The 20,534-nt window shown below is 40.0% G+C and overlaps 1 protein-coding gene across 1 annotated transcript in view; it reads left to right on the forward strand.

The window, feature by feature from the left end:
• Positions 1–7,621, forward strand: part of MYZAP (myocardial zonula adherens protein) — a 55,764-nt gene extending 48,143 nt beyond the window's left edge. Inside the window, exons 13-15 of the mRNA XM_068143923.1 lie at positions 2,296–2,991; positions 3,537–3,759; positions 4,706–7,621. Coding sequence (XP_068000024.1) covers positions 2,296–2,991; positions 3,537–3,759; positions 4,706–4,843 — 1,057 coding nt within the window. The 3' untranslated portion in view covers positions 4,844–7,621. The remainder of the gene's footprint in view (positions 1–2,295; positions 2,992–3,536; positions 3,760–4,705) is intronic.
• Positions 7,622–20,534: the final 12,913 nt, after the last annotated feature.

Below are 20,534 nucleotides of genomic sequence, written 5' to 3' on the forward strand. Positions count from 1 at the left end.
AACTCACAGTGATTTCCCTGAACTTGTAGAGAAAACTCCCTGAAGCACTTTCCACAGGAGATGCTCCAGGTTATGCATAACAGACAGTGAAACTGTCTCTCCAACTAGTCACTTAACTTGGCTTTTCTCACCCTGATCATGGTATTTTTTTCCACGGGTGGCTGCCTACTTGATTAATCTCATTTCCCCTGGCCCTCAGCCTTCCCATTCACCATCCAGCTGAGCAAACAAAGAGGCGGGCAGCCATTTTAAAACGCTTCCTCCTCCAGTCCCTCCGGAGTAGGCCCTCTGTTCATAAAACAACTGTTTTAACAATCTCTGGGAAATGTGCCTCTTTTCTATTACTTGGAGCAGGAAACTTCCACGGGATCAGCTTAAAAATGCTGACATCTGCCACCTGGAAACTACCATTTGGCTAATGACCCTTATTAATACTAGATGGAGTGGATTTACTAAAGCTCATGGCACTTCCATCAGTTTGGAAATACTGGCTAATGCTGTATTACAGCCTAAATTCGGGATGCTGTCTCTGTATCAGACATATGCATATGAAAACTCAATGCCATATAAAGACAATTGTAACACGTCTCTGAAAAGTAAAGGTTTCTATATAGGAATTGATAATATGCTAAAAGCTACTCAGAAATGTGGAAATGCCACAACTTCCATCAATGAAAATGCAAAACCATCCATGTAAAAAAAAAAAAAAAAAAAAAAAAAAAAAAAAAAAAAAAAAAAAAAAAAGTTTTAAGCTTTTGCAGATTTTTGAGCATTCCAGAGTGCTAAGTCAGGAACAGCTATCTGCTTCTGCTCTGCACAACTGCTCACACCCAGGCTAACGCGACCTATGTTTCTTGAACATTTAGGTAATTGCTATGGTAAGGTTGTCAGGATTTCGTGACACTAGGCTGAGTGCCGAGCTGGCTCAAAGGTGCCCAGAGCGCGGCGGAGACTGGCCAGCCCTGCGGGGCTTATGTGGGATCCTACCCGCCCCACGAAGCAACTGCTCGAGCTGACAGAAACGATAGCGCTGGTATCGAAACGAGTATCGCAACGAGTCCCTAGCGAAAAGCCCACTGGCCTCTCCACCACGACCGTGCCCGCTTCGCAGCCCTTCCCTCTAGATGCTCGGGGCGGTTTCTCCCGCATTCCGCACGATAGCAACCAAGAGAGGGAGCCAGCCAGCTCATGCGGCCATCGCATTCCGACTAATTCTGGCCCCGCCGCCCTGCCGTCGCTTCCGGTAAGATGTCGGCCTCCGAGGAGCTGCGGAAGTGGCTTTCGTGGCGGCAGGCCCGGGCGGCTGCCCCGGTGACAGGTGGTGTGGGGCAGCATGGCAGCGGACGGCGGCGGCGTAAACCTGCGCGGTCGGAGCCTCCCCGAGCTGCGGGAGATGCTGAGGCGGCAGGAGCGGCTGCTGGCGGACCGGTAAGGAGAGGCGGAGGGCGGGCACCCAGGTCAGGCCTCTTGTCACCTTCGCGTGTTGCTGCGTAAGCGGCAGAGGACAAACCTTTGCCTCTTATTTAAGCGTTTGCGGGGAATGCTGAAGTTGCGCGTACCTCGTACAGGCTGTCTGGTTTGGATGTGGGTTGGGTTTTTTGTGGGATTTTTGCTTGGTTTGCGGTTTTTAGGGGGTGGGGTAGGTTTGTTTGGGTTGGTGTTTGGTGGTTTGTATTTTGGGGGGGCAGGGAGGGGGGTCTGTTGCCGTCCGTCGTCCCCCCCCCCCCCCCCCCCCCCCGTTTTTTCCTTTTTTTGCCGGCAGTAGCAGCGGTGCCCTTCAGAGATTCGTGTCTCCCTTCAGAGATTCGTGTCTCCCTCCCGGACACTGGCCACGCCTTCCCTTACTGTATTTCGCTGCGTTTACTGCGCATTGCCTTCCTGTGTGGGCTGTCAAGGTCACAGCGGGGGGATATTGTTCAAGTTACACGAGTTTGTGTGGTTTTACAACCTGTGGGCGTTCACAGTATCCACTTTGTGATTTGTTCTGGTCATAGGGGTAGAAGAATGTTGAATATTTGGATGATAATACCAGGAAGTATTTGTACATCACACTTTGCAGAGCAGCAGTTACATCTTTCAGGAGAAAAGATTGATAATTGCTTTGTTGCAGTATATATCTGAGGCTGCAAGTGCTTTGCATCTTTCCAGGTTTCAGAAATGTCATATGTAAATAAGAAACTTAATGCTAGAATGAGAAAACTGCCACGTTAACTGTTTTAATAAAACAGTATTTCTGATCAAAATAGGATTCTTCCTATCCTGTTAAATAATGTATATATTTTTTTTTTGTCTTAGGAAATTCATTGCTAGACTTCCAGATAAGGGTAAGAAGATCTCAGATTTCGCTGAAAAGCTGACCCTTGCCATTGTGCAAGAGGAAGAATTAGCAAGGACGGCTGAGCTGTTATCTGCTGTCAGGTTGGAGTTTCAGGAGAAACAGGAGGAGATTAATACATGTAAACAGCAAGTTATCCCAAACAAGGACACACAAAGCCATGAAGATTCCTCAGTCTATAACGAAAAACATAATATTAATAAAGTTTCTGAGATTTCTTCCCAAAGGCAAGAGGCAGAACATCTTCAGCAAGATGCCTCACATACAGTTCTGGACAATGAAAGGACTCAGAGGAAAAATGATAAAGCGAAGACTATTACAAAAGATCAGAATCTTTTTTGTGAAGTCATCTCCAAGTCAGCCACAAACAGTCCTCTCAGGAATGATCAGCAGGTATCTCAGAGCAATACAGAGGATGGTACAGAAAGTACAGGTGCTTTGGACAACAGTAAAGATGCATTGGTTGATGCCTTTCAAAAAGTTACAATTGTAGATGGGGATCATAGTGAAAAAGTATTGGAAAAAGAGCAGAACGTGGCCAAATGTAAGGGCAATGTCTTTGGAAGCCTGCACCCCAAGACACCACATTACATTGAAGTTCTAGAGTCTAGAGCCAAGAACCCAGTCATAAAAAAACCCAAATTTAAAACAAATGTGTAAGTATTATGAAACAGAAAAACATTTTGGGAAATAATTGAATTATATAATATAGGCCATGGTACAGAATGAGTATTGTGAATTTATTGTCTTGTGATGATTAGATATGAAGTCATGTGGCATGGAAGGGTAGATAATATGATGGCTCTCTAGCTTGCTTAGAATCTCAGCATTGAGCAGTGGTCTAATTCTACTTATTTGAAACAGTTGTCATAAATAATTGGCAGAACTTTCTTGTTGGTCATTTCTAGAACTTGTGGAACTGTGCTAGCTGGTAGCCTTTTGCTTTTCCTGCGCCTGTAGAGGAATTATAATTCACATTGTCTGTACTGGTAGCTGTGGTAGTTTATACTGCACATGACTTCCAAACATTGCTATTTCATGCTTGTTAATTCATTGGCATATCTTTTTTGTTCACTGTCAGGAGTAACCTGTGATTTTGTCTCTCTTTAGTTTTCCTGAGGGCTCTAACAAGCTTTGGAACAGAAGTTATTCGACATTGTGCAAAAAATTGGGGTCAATTTATATGTTTTATCTCTTCTAGATTGTCAGGAGAGCAAAGTGGATCATCACATGGTTCCTCATCTAGTCAGTCACCTGGGGGATTTGGCTCTCCAATTACTGCTGAAGAAAGACGACTTAGAGATAAGAAACATTTGAATGACATCACAGCAGCTCGACTGCCACCACTTCACCATTCCCCTGCTAAGCTACTATCCATAGAAGAGTCCATAGCAATTCAGATACAGCAAAAAGAAGCTTATGAGGTATGAATTTGCAATTTAGTATGAAGAATAATTGCATACTTGGAATCATGCCTGAAAATAGAACTTATAAAGGGATTTTTTTGTACTGATTAATTTGATGATAAAATTGAGATGAGCAGGCTTTGAGGAAAGGCACTTTGTCCTGTATTTGATACAATTATATGGTTACATAATCTATTAATCCCTTCTGAAACTGTTATTCCTGCATGAAACAATATTTGGCACTGTTCTTCATGTGTTGATACACTAAACTCATTGCATTGACTAGAGATGTGAATGTATATTTTGCCTATTAATGTTTAGAGGTTTTATCTTTTGCATAAATGAAGGCTTGGCAGTATTTGTTAGTCTTAAACTATGCAAGTGTCTGCATTTGCTTTTGTTTATGCTGTGCCTAAAGAGTGAGAGTTCTGATGTTCTTCAAATTCTGTGTAATGGATTTTGATTTTTTCACTGTTCAGGTAGTGATAAGTTAATGTTTAAATGAGAAACTATTCTAAAAGTGTTTGTTTCTGCTTATTGTTTGAAAAACACTTGCATTAAGAGAGACAATTCATTTGGAAAATGGAGATGTTTTGCTGAGCTTGCTGAATGACATACATTGCTGTTGCTATGTGGTTACTTATGTGTACAGCTGATCTCTTAGGTGGACTGATTTTGTTCTCTTAAAGCTGACATTAGCATATGACAGGTGAGGACTGCCACATGGGCAATTTACTCTTATGAAAAGGTCTTCAAATACTAATATTATACATAAGTTATACATAAGTTTGAAAATAAACCTGAAATTTCTTTGCTAGTTACAAAAGCTTTTAATTAAGCCCACTCTGAAATTACTAATATTATGTTAGGTGCATATTTTAGCATATTAGCTTTTTTCATGACCAGAATGAAAGTGGCAACACTTTTTCTAACATGTGTCATCTTTCTTTTTTCTTTTATATAGGAAGTGCAAGCCAAGCTTGCAGCACAGAAGCTTGCAGAGAGACTGAATATAAAAATGCTTAGGTTTGAACCAGAAGGAGAGGCCTCAATGCAGTACAGAGAAGTGAGAGATGAAGATTATTTTTCAGCAGAAGACTGAATTCAAGAAGAGATGTGTGAGGATGAGCCATGTAACCAAACTTTGTGCAGTGCTCCTTAAAACACTGAACCTGGATATTGAGAATGCTTGATCTAGTAAATTTTTCTCTTGTTACAGCTATAGGAAGGGTTCAATGTAAACATCATAAAGATAAGTGTTATTATGTGGTAACCTCAGTGTTATTTGGGGGCTGTTTTTTGAGCTCTTGCCACAGTTCATCTTTGTGGAATGCCACATAGTTTTCAGCTGCAGCTACTTGCAGGCAGATGATGAGAAATCCACAAAAGAAAGTTTCTTCTACCAAAAATGGATTACAATAAAAATGGATTACGAAGGGTATTGGCACAGGTGTCCATAGAGTAAGCTAAGGTGCCTGTGAACTGCTTGATGTACAAAAGGTCTTGTGCATAAACATGAGATGTTTATCCATTTAAGATTAACTTTCTGTGCCTGTTTGGTGAGAACATATGCCCTGACATTGACAACAAATATGGGGTATTTAGGCTGCAAGTTAGCTTCTTATCCCATGGGAACTTGTTCCTGTGACTGCACCTTAAAATAACACTTTCTGCCTTTATGTTGTAAATAGGCAAGAATTTCAAGTTACTTTGTAACTCAGATTGTGTTTGGGCTTTAAGATTAATTTTTGGTTATTGCTCTAAAGCACATCACGAGAGAAACTTATCTGAAGGTGTTAATATTTTTATTAAAGGTTTTGGTGCTTTTTCCATATTTTTCTACACTGTGTTCACACTTTGGAATGCTATTTTTCATAGTATGATACTGTAAATTATGAGATCCACCCCTGTGTTTTCTTGGAGAAAATGTTTTCTCTATATATTGAAGTTCTTTGAAGATAAAAAAATATTTATTACCATAACTTTTTCTGCCTTTTAGTATGAATTTTGAAAGATAAGGAGCACACCTGCAAAGTATTTCACAATGACATTCCACTGTTGACAGGAGATTCCAAGCTTACAACAAGTTCAGTTCTGAAAAACAAACCTCAGAGGTGCCTTGTGTAGCCTGGCAGCACCTGTGTTGGAGACACTGCAAGCAGCAGTGTGTGCAGGACTGCCCTTACATGTGTACATACATATTTCTGCAGGAATGGTGTCTCTGGAAACTAAAGGTGGTCCAGCTGTGAGTTTGAAAAGCTGTATGATATCATCTAGAAATTGGGGGGTCAAAGTCTGCCACTTCCTGAGTGCATACAACACATCACTAGCAGGCAGTAACTCTCCCAAGTGCTCCACAAGCTCTCCCAGGCAGTCCCAGTGGCACAGTCTACGGACCCTAGCAATGCAGTTTGGTAGAACTGCTGCTAAACTAATGTGGTCTTTTTTGACGACGTCATCTGGGATGTCTCATTTCGGTGCCTTTTCCCTTACAGGTTTCTCATTCTTGTGATTCATTGGCTTCTTGTTATCTGTCTGGTCTTCCCTTTTTGCATGTGTGTGTGATTTTGCCACAGCTGTCCTCCTGCTGAGGCCTTTCTTTCTTACTTCCTATTTTGGTTTCAGGTTGTGCCAGGTGTTTGCCACTTCCAGGCCTTATACCTTTTCCTTAACACCTTTTCCTGGTTGGTTGGTTGTTTTTCTTTCATTTCTGTGATTCTGCTTCATCCTCTCAGCTGCTCGCCACCAGTTGTCTTTGTCAGCACTGTTTTTGGCATATGTCCAGTCATTCACATTCAGCCCTCAGCATCTATGTCGATGACCTATATGATTGTCAGTTGTATGTATTTCTGCCTTCAGTGTGTGATTCTGACTCTACAGGAGAACCCTTCTCATGTGGCTGCAGTTCATCTCTTCAGGTTACTATTTTCCATACTACCACCTGCACATCTAACTGGGTCTTATTATCAGTCCTACCATTATTTCAATCTGTTGTACTGCTTAAGGACAAGAGGCCTCAAGAACGTATTTGCTTTCCCTTTGCTGCTGCATGAACTTTCCAGGCCTGTTTGCAGCTCTCCCCCTTGTCCCTGTACTGACTGTGCTGTTACTTTTTAAAGTTATTAGATGTGGGTTTTCTATGATGGTTTTTCTTTGCAATTCAGAAGTTTGTAAAAGGTTAGAGAGTAAGGGGATGAATTGTGGAATGGTTTGGTCATAGTGAATTAAGTTGCTGATCAAGTATGGTGGTGTTGTCAGTATTTCAGTGTTTTCAGTTCCAGAACATTTCAGAACATACACAGAATTGAGGAGCTTCCTGGTTTGTTTGGTTTGGTTTGGTTTGGTTTTTTTCCAATGGACTGTTGTATTGGAGTGGGCTGTTAACCTAGTAAAGTATAAAGAATTGATAATAGGTTTCTGAAGTTCCTCATATGAATAATGCTTTGTGTTGACCGGGTAAAGTTTGGGGAAAACCAGAAACTTTTACTTCAGTGCTCTGAAAGGAAAACACTGGAGATGGAGTTAGGAAACAGTTGCTACACAAAGAAAGAAAACTTTGGGGAATTCAAATGGATGAGAAAAGGTTTGTAAGCCCTAAAGCTGGGCTATTGTGTATGTCTGGAAGATGGGACAGAGACAGCTTAAATGGTGCACTGCATGTCTGAGAGCTCTAGCATGAGGCAGGTATCTGTGTAGCAGCATCTGTAGTCCCAGACCACAGAGGAGAAAAGTGCTGTCACAAGAGTTTTTTGTTCACAGCTGTAACCTTTCCTGACCAGAGAACATGAAATCTGGTTTGCCAGTTGTAGCGATAACATCACCTAGAGGATTTATCAGCCTACAAATTGAAATATTTGGGAACTAACATTTGATAGAAGACCTAAATGCTGATGAATTTTTTTTTGGGGGGGGGGGGGAACGGGGGACTTTAAGAGTAGCTGAGGGTAGAAAAGATGCATAAGCTGTTCCTGTTTTTCAAAGTTAGATCTAGTTGAAAGGTCAGCAATCCTGTTAGTAGTTTTCCATGTGATGGCATGTGGACTGCTACTATTCTAAAGGGCCACACAATCAAAAAAAGTCAGAGTAACTGCAAGTTCCTGTGTGAAGGAAGTGAGTTCTGCAAACTGAGAGAATTTGAAAATCATGTCTCTGTGCTGTGCAGTATCGGGAGTCATGAAAAGTAATATCCGTGTGCTACGGACTGATGAATTGAAGCTTGAGTGAGAAGCTGTGGTAAAAGCTTGAATGCTCTGTGACCAGCCCTGGGCAGTAGTTGTGAGGAGGTTTCTGTTCTGACGATTTCTGTATCACAGACACGCCACAAGCTGGCAGCCTTTAGCAGCCTCATGGAGGAGGTAGGGCTTGACTAGCCTGAATTGTAGGTGGAGACCTGACTGTCTGGTTGCTTTGTGCAGCTTCCTTGCACGGTTTCCTAAAATCCAGGAAGCTGACTGTAACTCGGTTGTGTACTTTGCTGGGTTTTGCCACTGAAAATTATCTGTATTTGGGGCCCTGTTCAGAACACTTTTTTGGCCTAATTTGAGTGGCATTTGTTTCATCTGCCTTCAGCAAGAAGTATCCTTGGACCAGGGGAATTGCAATGAATTCTTAGCCCTTTATATCAAATGAATGGCATAAAGGGGGCAGGGAATGGAATGTTTTTCCATATGTATATAAAGCTTTAGAGGCATTTAGTCATCTCTTGTTTCAATCAAATTGGTAATTTGATTATTAAGGTTTTATTAAATTTACCCTTGATTTGATGAAGCATGAAAGCATGTAGTGGAGGCAAAGCTTGATTCTCTGTTTTGTTTAATTTCTGTGAACAGCAGTTGTGAACCAGTTACTGAATGTGAGGAGACGACACAAAGAAGCACAATGCAATCTGTATGGGAAGCAAACTGACTTTCAACTTGTTTGAGCAAAGCATTTCACTTTTGGTCATCCAAATATGAGGGACTGTGTCCTCTAGCAGTAAGTGTAAGTGAGATTTCTTGGCTGGGAAATCTAAGAATTTGTACAAAGTGACACTCTCGTCGTTTTTCTTTCAGGTTTGATACTGGGGACCATAATTGTGTCATGCATGAATTGGCATAGCTCCACTGAAGTCAAGAGGGAGATATGTGGGGCCATAATGCTTAATGAACACATTCATATTCCCTCCTTCTATCCACACAGCTGGTATTAATGTAGTTGCTTATTAGATCAAGGCAATGATATAATGTGGCACATAGTTGCAGTCCAAGGTTTTGCCTAATCTCTGAAGCTAAGCACTTGATAGGAGATGTTTTGTGCGCTTCTGAACAGAACTTTCAGTTACATAACATTTCTATCCATATTTTTCTTATGTTGTTTTGTTGTTGTTTTTCCCCCTAAAAATGTTTTCTCAGTTGTTACTTGATGCTAGTAACAAATATGTTTAATTTACTCAGAGATTAGTCAGGCAGTGGTGGAAATACTGTAGCCCTGGTTATGACAGCATGTGATCCCCTGCAGCCATCTCTGTATTGAATCTATCATCTGCACTGTATTCCCAATGCATGTGGATTGTGTGTAACCTGTGCACAAATTCTGTGACAAAACTTGAAATATGGCAAGAAAGTGTGGCATTTTTTTAGTGCAAACACAGCATCACAGCTCTATCTGTAGGTGCAATGATAGCGTTTGTGGAAGATCTTGGTGAGGTAGAATGACTCTCAGCCAGCCTGAATGCTTAGCTGTTGGGGCTTTGTCTGATAGGTGCATACACTTTCCCAATCTGATAGTGTAGGGAAAGAAGTAAAGTACATAATCAAGGAGATTTACATTCCCAAGTCATGTACACTATCTCACTGATTGTTAAGTTGATTAGAACTAAAATGGGTCACATCCCTCACCAACTAACCTGTTGTTAGTATCCAGGTACTAATATGAAGTTGCATCAGCAGGATTTTCTCCAGCCATCTTTATTTCTTCCATTTATATTGAATTAGTGTTGGTTTTCTTCTGATTTCCTACAAATCTTTAAAAATTAATCTTTCAGAATTTGTCTACAAACCAAATAAATTAATTGGGTTTGGGCAAGTACTTTGAGTGTAGGAAATCTTCAGAGCTGTTGCGATAAGCTCTTTCTGTTTAAGTCGCTGTTACGAGTGGTCTGTGTTGCCTCCTGGTTACTATAAAAGTCTTGATGTAATTGTGGTTTCCAGAGTTACAGAGCCATCAATTTCATTTCTAATTATGTGTGAAATTACTTTGTCATTGGCTTTCTCCCTCTTTTTCTTGAAGGGGAAAAAAAAAACCAACCAAACCACAGGTTCACAGAGTCTTCATTATATGTGATAATGCTTCCTTTACTGTGGCCCAGGTTGTTTCATATTGGTTAAAAGTTTATATTCACTGATTTCACATGTATTTCTCTGAGCTGCTGCTTTAAACTGGCATTGTACTGATTATAGTACTGCCTAAATGATAGCTGATGATAAATATTATCCTTGCACAGACATTGGGCATCATCATGTGTCATGTCTGCAGACTGTTTTTTTGCCTGCACAGCAGATTTTTGTGGCTGTAAGCCAGGAATTTTAATGAAAGAAAACATCAAAGATGCAGAAGAAATGAGAATATTAGTCAAGGAAGATACACAGTGATGCTCTCTGATAACCCCTGGTAATTGACATTAGACTATGTGGGAGCAACTTAAATAAACATCTGGACACTGAGTTTAGACATTTCCAGTGACAAAACCCAGACAGATCTTCTGGACTTGCAATAATAAATATTTCAGTGCAGTCCACATGAATCAACTTAGAATTCTGTTTTCAATTATTCTAGTTTTATAAATATATCATAGTTAATTATTCAGGGATAGAATTTCTTTTGAAGATTAAGGAATTTGATGTTTGCTTCATTCACATAAAGTTCCAATTTTTATTTATATAAAATTTACTTCTGTTTGTACAAAAACAATAGTGCAAGCTTGCCAAGAGCTATTAAAGCAGAATGCAACTGAACTTTTCCTGGGGTGGAAGGACCTTGTCTAAAAATCCTGGCAGTGTGCTGTAATTCATTCCAGCTATGGTAACCACTTAAACTGTGCTGAAAATAAAATTATAAATAATCATTTAAAAAAGTTATTCTCAGCATTTTTAAAGATTCTTTCCTTAGTTTTTTGGGTTTTGTTTTTTACTTCTTGGTAATTTTGTAGTGCTACAAACATGGTATCCCTTACAGACAGTGAAGAGATATTTATATGTACTAAAGTATTTGAAAGTGATAGCAATGAAGCTACAAGTGAGTGTTGTAGTTGTAGTCCAGACCTGATCCTTGTATTCCAACTGTGATGAGGGGGAATGGCTAGTAAAAGCATGCTCAGTTTTCCTGCAACTTTCACATTCCTTAGAAGAGCCTCTTATGAATGCAAAATCACTTATTTCAGAAGAAATTAATTATGTGTCTGAGTTTGAAGACTTTTTTACACATTTTATTAACTCTGCATTCACTTTTTTTTGAGATGGTCTGTGTCTTTGTTGCAAGGAGCTCTGGCAAACTGATCAATTCTTCATTACCGCTTTCAGTTTCATTTATGCTTCCATACAGGCCAGGCTATCAACATCAGCACCTGTTCGTATCTATGACTGTCCTCCCTGGGTGGAGTGGGAGAAGGCAGTTCTTTAAATCTAGTCTGAGCCTCTCTAGTTTCACTTTATGCCTGGCTCTGTTTTCTGCTGACATCCTCAGAGGTACTGAAGGGCTGTTCTTAAATTCCCTTGAAGTTTTCCTTTCTCCAGACTGAAGAGGTACAAAGATTACTCCTGACAAAGACCCTAGGGGCATTTTCAGCAGAGCTGCTGCCCAGCTTCTTGTCATTTCTGGGCAAATCATAGGTAAGCATATTAGGAAGCTGCAGGCTGACAAGTATATTGAATTATTCAGTTCTGTCACTGCTCTCACAGATCAATAAAATACAGGTTTTGCTTTCATGTTTTAGAGAAGAAAAAAAAACAAAGTAACTTACCCAGGTTATCCTGATCTGAGCCTATCTAAAACTTCAATGTTAGTTAAAAAAAAGCAATTTGTGCTTTGTAACCCTTTTAACATACTATAAAAATGATAAATAAGGAAGCACAGTGAAAGCTATAAATCAGCCTTAATTCTGATAGTCTAGTAGGAGCATCTCTTTGGCAGTTTCATCTCTTGCTCATTGATCTATGGCTTGGTAATTAATTTCCCCTAGTTTTAATCTTTTATTTATTAGAATGCCTTATTCCTGATTGGTAAAACTACAGCACTGGAAATTTGTAGTGTTATAGTTCAATATTCATTGTTATAGGAACACAGAGGAGGAAAACACATTATTTAGAGGTTTATGATTTGGAGAGATGCATTTGAGGCAAGCAAGACAGGGAATACAGCTGAATGAATGAATCCAAGAGAAAGATGTAGATTGTGACTATTAAGCAAAAGTTCTTGTAGCAGAGGAATTATCTGTCAAATGATCCCCTGTGGGAAAGTGTTAGGTTCTCATCTGCAGTTACTTAAAACTCCACTGGACAAAGTACTGAGTTCTGTGCACTGACCAGGTAAATGAGTAATTAAGTTGTGTTGCTGTTCTGTGCACTGCTCCATGCCATAAATGCCACATACCCCTCTCTTAGAGCTAAACCACAGTTTTCATTTCTATTTGTGATTAAAATGTGTCTTCTTTCACTACTTTAACTGCCATGGAATTGAGTGGGAATTTCTTACCAGATCTTGAATCTGAAACACACAGTTCTGGTTTCCTCCTCCAGTTCTGTATTCTGGTCTTGCTGAAAGATTGGGGCAGTCTGGGTAACTGCCTTACTTATCAGCTGCGCCCTGTTCAAGCATTGATTTTTCTTTTTTCATTTTTTTTTTTTCCTCCCCAGGAATGAAAAATGGTGATAGAAAATAGTAATAAAATTAACTAATTAACTTCAAATTATTTGTAGCAGATGTAGCTCTTTTGTGCTTTGTGTAAAGGCAAAAAAGCTCAAGTTGTATGTCTTGACCCCTCCTTTGACTCAAACTGCCATGGAATAGAGAGGAAGTATACTTCATAGGTTTGTACTTAATAGCTATTGAGACACTTGCCATATGTACATTTAAAATGTTAAGTCGTTCCTCTATTTGTTTGAGTAGTTTTGTTTCTAAATGACTTTAAAGTTTTGTAGAGATCCAAAGATAACAAACCTTTAAGTGTATACATTACAAGCCACCTTTTGTACTCACATGCCACACACCACCATCATAGGCAGGGAAAAGGTGTTTTTTTTTTAAAAAAAGGCAAAATGTAGGAAAAAAACTTAATTACCTCATCAGATTGTAATGCTACAAATTGATACTTTGTAAATAGCACTTTGTTTTAAAAAGAAACATCCCTCCTCCCACACTAACAACCCAAAACCCAACCCAGCAAACAGCATATATTATTATGGTATCAGGATTCTCCTGAAAAATTAGGTACAGATGAGATATATTAGCCTGATGTTTAGAGGAGTTCTATTCTCTGTCTTACAAGTAATTTCTCAGGGTTATCAATTGTATTTGGCTTTTAGCATAAGGGGAATTGATAAAGCAGGACTTCAGATTTCATCCATTATACCTGTCTTATAAGGTATTAGAGTCTTCTTCCACAGAAAAGGAAGTCTGTTTCTTATTTTATGCTAGAAGATCATACTGTGCTTTTACTGGTGGACTGAGGATCTGTGGGGGACTGCTACCTGAACTACAGATTTCCCACCTTTTAAAACAGGGAGATGTGAGAGAAAGTTTCATAGGTCTGGAAAGAGCAAAAGTTTGTGTTTCAACCTGTGTCATATCTGTCTAACTTGTGTCTGATCCACAGTTCTCGGCCTCAGTTTCAGAGGCAAGTGCTCCAGAGAACTTGGTGTGCTCTTTGTTGAATGCATAAGGAGGGATAGTTCCAAAATATTTGGAGACTTTAAGTTGATGTAGAAATTAGGGTGAAAGCCTAGAATACCTTTTCCAGCCATGTGCCTGGAAGGGGAGCATGGCAGTCATCCTTAAGCCTATATTAATAGTTCTATGTTCCTTGCTAAATTTATGTCTAAGTCAATAGCTTTACTGGTGGGAGTAGAGAAGACATGAGAGTCAGATTACACTTTATTGTGGAACTTGATATCAAATCCATACTTTGTTGCCTGGACACTGCAGTGAGATAGATGTCTGTGGCAGTAATTCAAGAGGATGTTTGTATGAATGCTGTATGTCACAGGGCTGCCCTGGATCAGATCGCTTTTAAATACCTTGTTCATGGGCTTTGATCAAGGACCACCTGGCTGTGTCTAACCAGGAGGCTTACTAAAGGACAAACTTTCCACTTTACAGGCTGCCACTGCATCAGAAAATGTTTTTCCAGGTTATGGTTTTACTGTTAGTAATAGTGGTGCTATACAGCATCAGCAGGATGCATCAACCAGGATGCTATTTGGATACACAACTTCCTCTTGTTGTCTGTTCAGCCAGAGGAGCCAGTGTGCTGGTTATGCTGCCTCTATGATTTTTATCCAGCTGCCTATGGACAGGTAGTACTCAACCTGGCACACAACCTGCCAGGAGAAAGGTGTTTTTCAGAACAGCTGCAACAAATGTAAAGCTTAGAGTCAGGTTCAACCAGTGTTGCCATTTATTTCACCTGCCCACTAGTGTTTTGTTTGTGGTCAGGAGTAGTTGCTTAAATCCAGGTTTGCCATCTGATTGAGCCATGACCTCAGTAAAATCCCAATTCATGCTTCTGGATGGGAGGTCTGTGTCCCCATGTTCCCCACTGCAGAGCTAAGCTGTGCCATGCGAGCATTTGGTGGCTTATGTAGTTTTGCCAGTGGTTCAAGGCTGCCATAGTAATGTTAAACCCTAAGGTTGAGAGAAGCCATTTATTTCCACCAGGGGTATGCAACTCTGCCTGATAATACTTGTGTTTGCATTGCCTGAAGAATACAGCTGGCTTGTTTGTCATTTCTAGATAGCAGATTTACAGCACTATTAAAACATTTTTATGTGGATTTATGGTATTCTGTCAAGTTAGGCTATCTGACATAATAATGCAATTAAATATCTAGTTCTTCCATGATACTACAGTTAAATATCAGGCTTCCTTTGGGAGCTTAAGAAGGGAAATGCAGAAAGCAGGAATTAGTTTCCTGCAAGTCCCCCCTCAAGCTGGGGCCTGGGTCTCTGGGCAAAAGCCCAACCTCAAGTCCTGGCCCAGGGATTTGGTCTGTGAGGGGGCAAAGAAACCTAGGGGGGACAGAAATCAGCTCATGCCTGGCGTTGCTGAGGCAGGGAGGAACTGGCCATAGAGCTGCTGTGTGCCAGCAGGCTCAGGTGAGTGTCTCCAGGGCTCTGAAGGTATGTGCCAGAGGGATAGGCCTCGCGGGGCCTTAGCTCTGCGAGGCCCCCGGGAGGCCTGGTGGCCGTGGCAGTTGTGCCACAAAGTGTGGCCCCCCCGAAGCTGCTGCAGAAACAGCTCCGTGAGAGCTGAGGAGAAACTTTAAATGGGCCATAGCCCGAAGATAATACACTCTGCATGGCTGACAGCCTCGGCCTGGAGAGCAGCCAGGGAGGACGAGAATGGGGCCCTTGGGGTCTGAAGATATTAACAAAATAAATAACTCCGACCACAGCGCTCCTTCCACTCCCCTCAGCGCATTCCGCAGAGGAGCCGGCAGCACCCTTCCTTTCGTGCTGCCTCCTGAGGTAAATCAGACACACCGTGTCTGCTTTATATTATTAAAAGAGGGAAATGAAAAAGAACAATGTAAACACTCTCACAATTGCTGCGGAAACTGGATATAACCAGGTTATTCAAAGGGAAAAAATCAAGCCATCCATATATGCCAAGTTTGCCTTCACATCTGTTAATTGTAAGGGGGGTGATTTAAAAAAAAAAAAAAAAGAAAGCAGTCATGGTTGAGGGCCTGATTCAGCAAAGCCTGTAAATGTGTACTGCACAAAACCAGCTTAAATCAATCCCTTTGCAGTGAAGCCCTCACACATGCTGGTGCTCGAGCAAACAAAACATAACTTTTGGGGGGCTGTGCTGTGGGATGAGTGTCGGCTTCTATGGCAGGACTGGAGCTTGACAGACTATGTCCTGTGAAGCTGTGAGGGCACCCCAAGCTGCCCTTACCCAAGAAATTATTACTGTGGTATTTGTCAGTATTGTGTTGCTGTTATCCTGTCAGCATTATACAATAAGAAGAAACAGAAAATGTCACTGTTGTCACTACTATTAGATTATGATTGTGTTGCTTTATTATTGTTATTATATTGCTTTTATATCATCCATAGCATCACATTTGAGTTCAGCACAGTCTTTTTAACATTGAATAATTAGGTTTTTACCTCATAAAATCTTTAGTTTAGCGTGCACACAGGTTTAAACTTAAATACAAGTTTTGTTTAGCTCTGCGTGCTCAAATGGATGCAAGTTGGTACCTTACTTTAGATAGATGTGATCCTCTTAGTGAAATGCAGGTTTCAGTAAGAAAGTTTAAAACCCCAAATCACTGGCTGAAACTATGTTCTGGTTTCTTCATTGTTGACTTTAAGATATGATTCCATATTGATGCCATTCCATATGATTCCTTATGATGTTCTCATTGCCTGTTATTTTATTATGAGCTTTAAAATAGTCAGTAGGGGCCTGGGGGGTAGATTTTATTGCTTGTTTGGTGGTTTGTGATTTTGTTTGTTGCTGGTTTTGTTTTCTACCACTATGTCACCTGTCTCTTTCATATATGAAAGTCTTGGCTTCATTTGAGTAGGTTGATACTCTATGCCTGAAATCTAGTCCATCAGGTATTGAGGTAAAATCTTTTCCTAATTCTGTCAGTTAAAAATAATCCAGTGCTTCCTGTGTTTAAAAATAAGTAAATCAGTGGATCCCCATGATTTTTTCTTGAGAGGCTGGCTTAATTTTCACTGTTTGAAATGGTCAGTACTGAAAATAAGTAGACCAGAGGATGAAAGCATGTTCTCTGCCTGCTCAAATTCTCAAGGTATTTAGGTTTTCTAAATGGTCTTTTAATTTTAGGTAATAAGGTAATAAGTATGTAAAGATTAGTTTCATTAAGTTGTTTGGATATGTTTATATTTTTTTGAATTTTTTTTGTCAGCAGAATAATAATTAGAATAGGTGAATACTTAATAACTGGAAAACCCTGCACACTTTCTGTGAAACAGAGAAAAATGGTTTAGATAACAGACTATAAAAAGTAGTCTTTAATACATTATCAGATTTTTAAAGCTCTGAATTGTAATATACAAGGGCCATTATCAAATTATGGCACAATCCTCTTTTCTAACATCTTTAAATGTACATGTTTTGTAAGAAGGTTTACATACAGATACAGCATTTGGAAGCATGTGGACAAAATGCATTAATTTAATCTTTCATGAGCTTTTGTACATCTTGTCTTGCAGAGTACTTAGGGAGCATGAGTATTTTCGAAGCTGTCCATGACATCTGTTCTTAATATTCTAACATCTTTCTTCTATGTACATTTGATAGACAACATACTTTTGGCAACCTTTGTTATTAGAATTGCCAAAATGTTGATATTAATTTAAGTGTCTTGGTTTTCAATGAGTGCAAGACTTTTCAGAGACTCATCTTCAGAACCAATTTATTTCTAGAAAGCAAAATGTTTCAACATTCTTTTTAGGTACTCAAGAATGGATTTATAATAGAATGAGGAAATGGTTTATGTTCAGGAACAATTGTTCAAATATATCTGCTCCCTCATCTCTATTTTTGACCAGTGTGTTTCTAAATATAACATTGTGCTAGAACTCCATCCAAGTATCAGGCTGTGGGATTTGCTTCATTAGATACTTAACCCTCCTAAATGCCCCCTTCAGTTGTCACTGTGAGTGTATAAATGGTATTTCATTAAGAGTTTTTCTGAGACTTGGGTGTTACAGTGCTTCTTATGCAATATGTGAGAAGCTCCTTCTGAAAGTTTCCTGCAAAGTCCAGATCACTCAAGAAAGCAAAAAGGAACCAATAAGTACGTACCTCCAGGTACTCTGGATTTGCAGTCTGACAGAAGAAAAAGTTCATAGGTATTTATTTTCAAAAGTTAGGTGGGTGAGTCTTTTTTTCTCCGAAATCATACCATCCAGTGATTAGGTGGTTGTAGAATTCAGCTGGAATGATATCCCTCTATTGCAGTCTATTGCCTTCAAGTCTATTTCTTGTATGTCTCTGAAGAATTCATGAGGCACAGGTACTATTATGTAGTGGTGTAAGCTTATCTTCTCTGGGGAAGCTGTTATCCAGTGAGACCCTGGGAGAGGGAGAACATGGCCTGAGTTTCTGACCTGTCTGATACATGGAAGTGAAAGATTAGGATCCACTCATTCTTCAAAGGATTGTTGTAGTAGACAAGCTACCTTTTCCTATTCCAGAAAGACTCATAGATCATTAAAGTTGGAAAACACCTTCAAGATCAAACCATAGCCCAGCTACCATGACTACTAAACTATATCCTGAAGCACCACATCTGCATTCTTCTTGAACATGAGGCTGCCACTACTTTATCTGAGGATGCCACTGTGAGCAAGGAAGATCTAAACTTGATCAGACACAAGTGATGACTTTGTGAATCCTGATGGACCTCAGCGTGAGAGGTCCTGAACTGTATAGCCCACCCAAGATGGTGGCATGTCAGTATGCAGTAGAAGCCAAGCTGTAGGTACCAAGAAAACTTCAAGGTGATAACTGGAGCAGAGAGGGAAATCAGGTACCTTCATTCAGAGAACAACTGGGAGAGGGTTTTCAACACTGCACTGCAGTTTTTAATCTGTGTGATACTCTGAGCAGAATTTCAGTGGGAGCTGATGTAACAGCTTTATCCATTAGACCAACTTACATAAAAAAGCTGGAGTTTAGCCCTGTGTGACCAAGGATAATGAGTGCTGGGGGTATTTTATATGTCAGATACATGAGCTAAATATCTCATCTTAGATTTCTGTCCACTTCAGAATCTGCAGAAACAAATGTGAAAAGCCTTTGTAGACACTGAAATCCTGTTCCTGTCAGGGTAAGAGGGGCATTTCATAACAATTTTATCACAGACCAAATCTTGTAATGTGATATTTAGTTTTGACTGTGGATGTTTCTTATTACAAAAAGCAAAGTAATTATGCTGCTTTATTGATAATATTGCCCTATGTTACAAATATTTATTAGTCTAGTTAATTTATTTCTAAACCTATAGATTCAATGTAACTTCCAGTGGTGAGAAATTCACCTGGAAGTGGAGAAACACAAATACACTCACAGTCATTAGCACCCTGACTCATTCAAACTCTATTAGAATTTTATATGTTGTCTCCTCCCTTGCCCCCAATTAGTTTTGTTATTACCCAAAGTGAGATACACAGACCTTTCCTGTTAACTTTGTAGAATGCAACCCTAAACACGAGATGTGTAGTAATGGTTATTGTTCCATGGCTCCAAGGATGGCTATGGATTCTTCTTTGCTTTGCATGTGAAAGAATACTCTTTATAATGCATGAGATACCAGGGAAAAAAGATATCCTGAGTTGTCTGAATTGTGTGAGTGCCATACGTCATCATGACAACACACACACATGAACTGTTATTTTGAGCACCATTCTCTTAGTGCTGATATTTTCATTCCTGCTCTAGTTTAAATTATATACTTCCTTGTGCAGCCTTGTTTCAAAGTCCAGCATTTTGTACTGTGTAGATGTTTGGCTTCAGCTGCCACAATTTGAGAGCTTTATTACAGAATGTTAGAGGCTGGAAGGGACCTCAAGAGATCCTCTAGTCCAAGCCCCCTGGCAGAGCAGGATCATCTATACCAGGTCATGCAGGAACTCATCCAGGCAGGTCTTGAATGTCTCCAGAGAAGGAGATTTCACAACCCCTTTAGGCAGCCTGTTCCAGTGTTCTGTCACCCTCACAGTGAAATAATTCTTCCTCCTGTTTCCATGGAACTTCGTATGCTTCAGCTTCCACCCATTGCCCCTTGTCCTTTTTGTGCAGTCTGTATGAACAAGGCCTGCATCCTGATAAACGTGATGCTGTGTGTCAACCTGAGCATTCAGACTTCTGCAAGAGTAAGTTAGTAGCACTTACACAAATACATCCTCTCTTATTTCTTCTTAAATATTCCCTATAACGTCTCTGTTGACACACTGACCTTAAATTCAGCAAATGAATATTGATACAAGAGAAGTAATAAATAAATATGCAAGCACGCATAAAGTGCTGCCGAAAACTAAAATGACAAACGACACATCAGGACAAGGTCTGCCCTAGTCTCTTTGCTACTGATGTGCAATTTCACTTTCTCTCAGTAGATGTCAGCAACACTACAAACTTGCCCCCTTTACAGCTTCGAGAGCCGTTCTGTTTACAGTGTTAATTAGTTTCCCAATTTTCAGTTTTGCAAGGGAATAGTCCATCTAAACCAGTGGAATCTATTGCCCTCTGAAACAGGATTAGAGGCATCAGCATCTCAGAATAATATTGTACTCTCAGTAATGCAGAACTTGCACAGAACTTAGGAGAAGGGGCTTATTGCTACATTTTTAGAATTTTCTGAATGTTTACCTCACACTTGCCCTCCAGGCAAACATGGAGTAATATAAGATGTCTAATATTTTGCTTCTTTCTGTGAAGTAAATCAAAACCGTGGGAATGTTTTCATATAATTTGATTTACTCCTGTCTCCTACAATACATCTTCAACTCTGTTCAATTAACTCTCTGCCTGCTACAAGAAAGGGGCACAATCA

The sequence above is a fragment of the Melanerpes formicivorus genome, unplaced genomic scaffold, assembly GCF_026170545.1.
Source record: "Melanerpes formicivorus ecotype bairdi unplaced genomic scaffold, bMelFor1.0.p_v2 SCAF_10, whole genome shotgun sequence".
In the NCBI taxonomy this organism is placed as follows: Eukaryota; Metazoa; Chordata; class Aves; order Piciformes; family Picidae; genus Melanerpes; species Melanerpes formicivorus.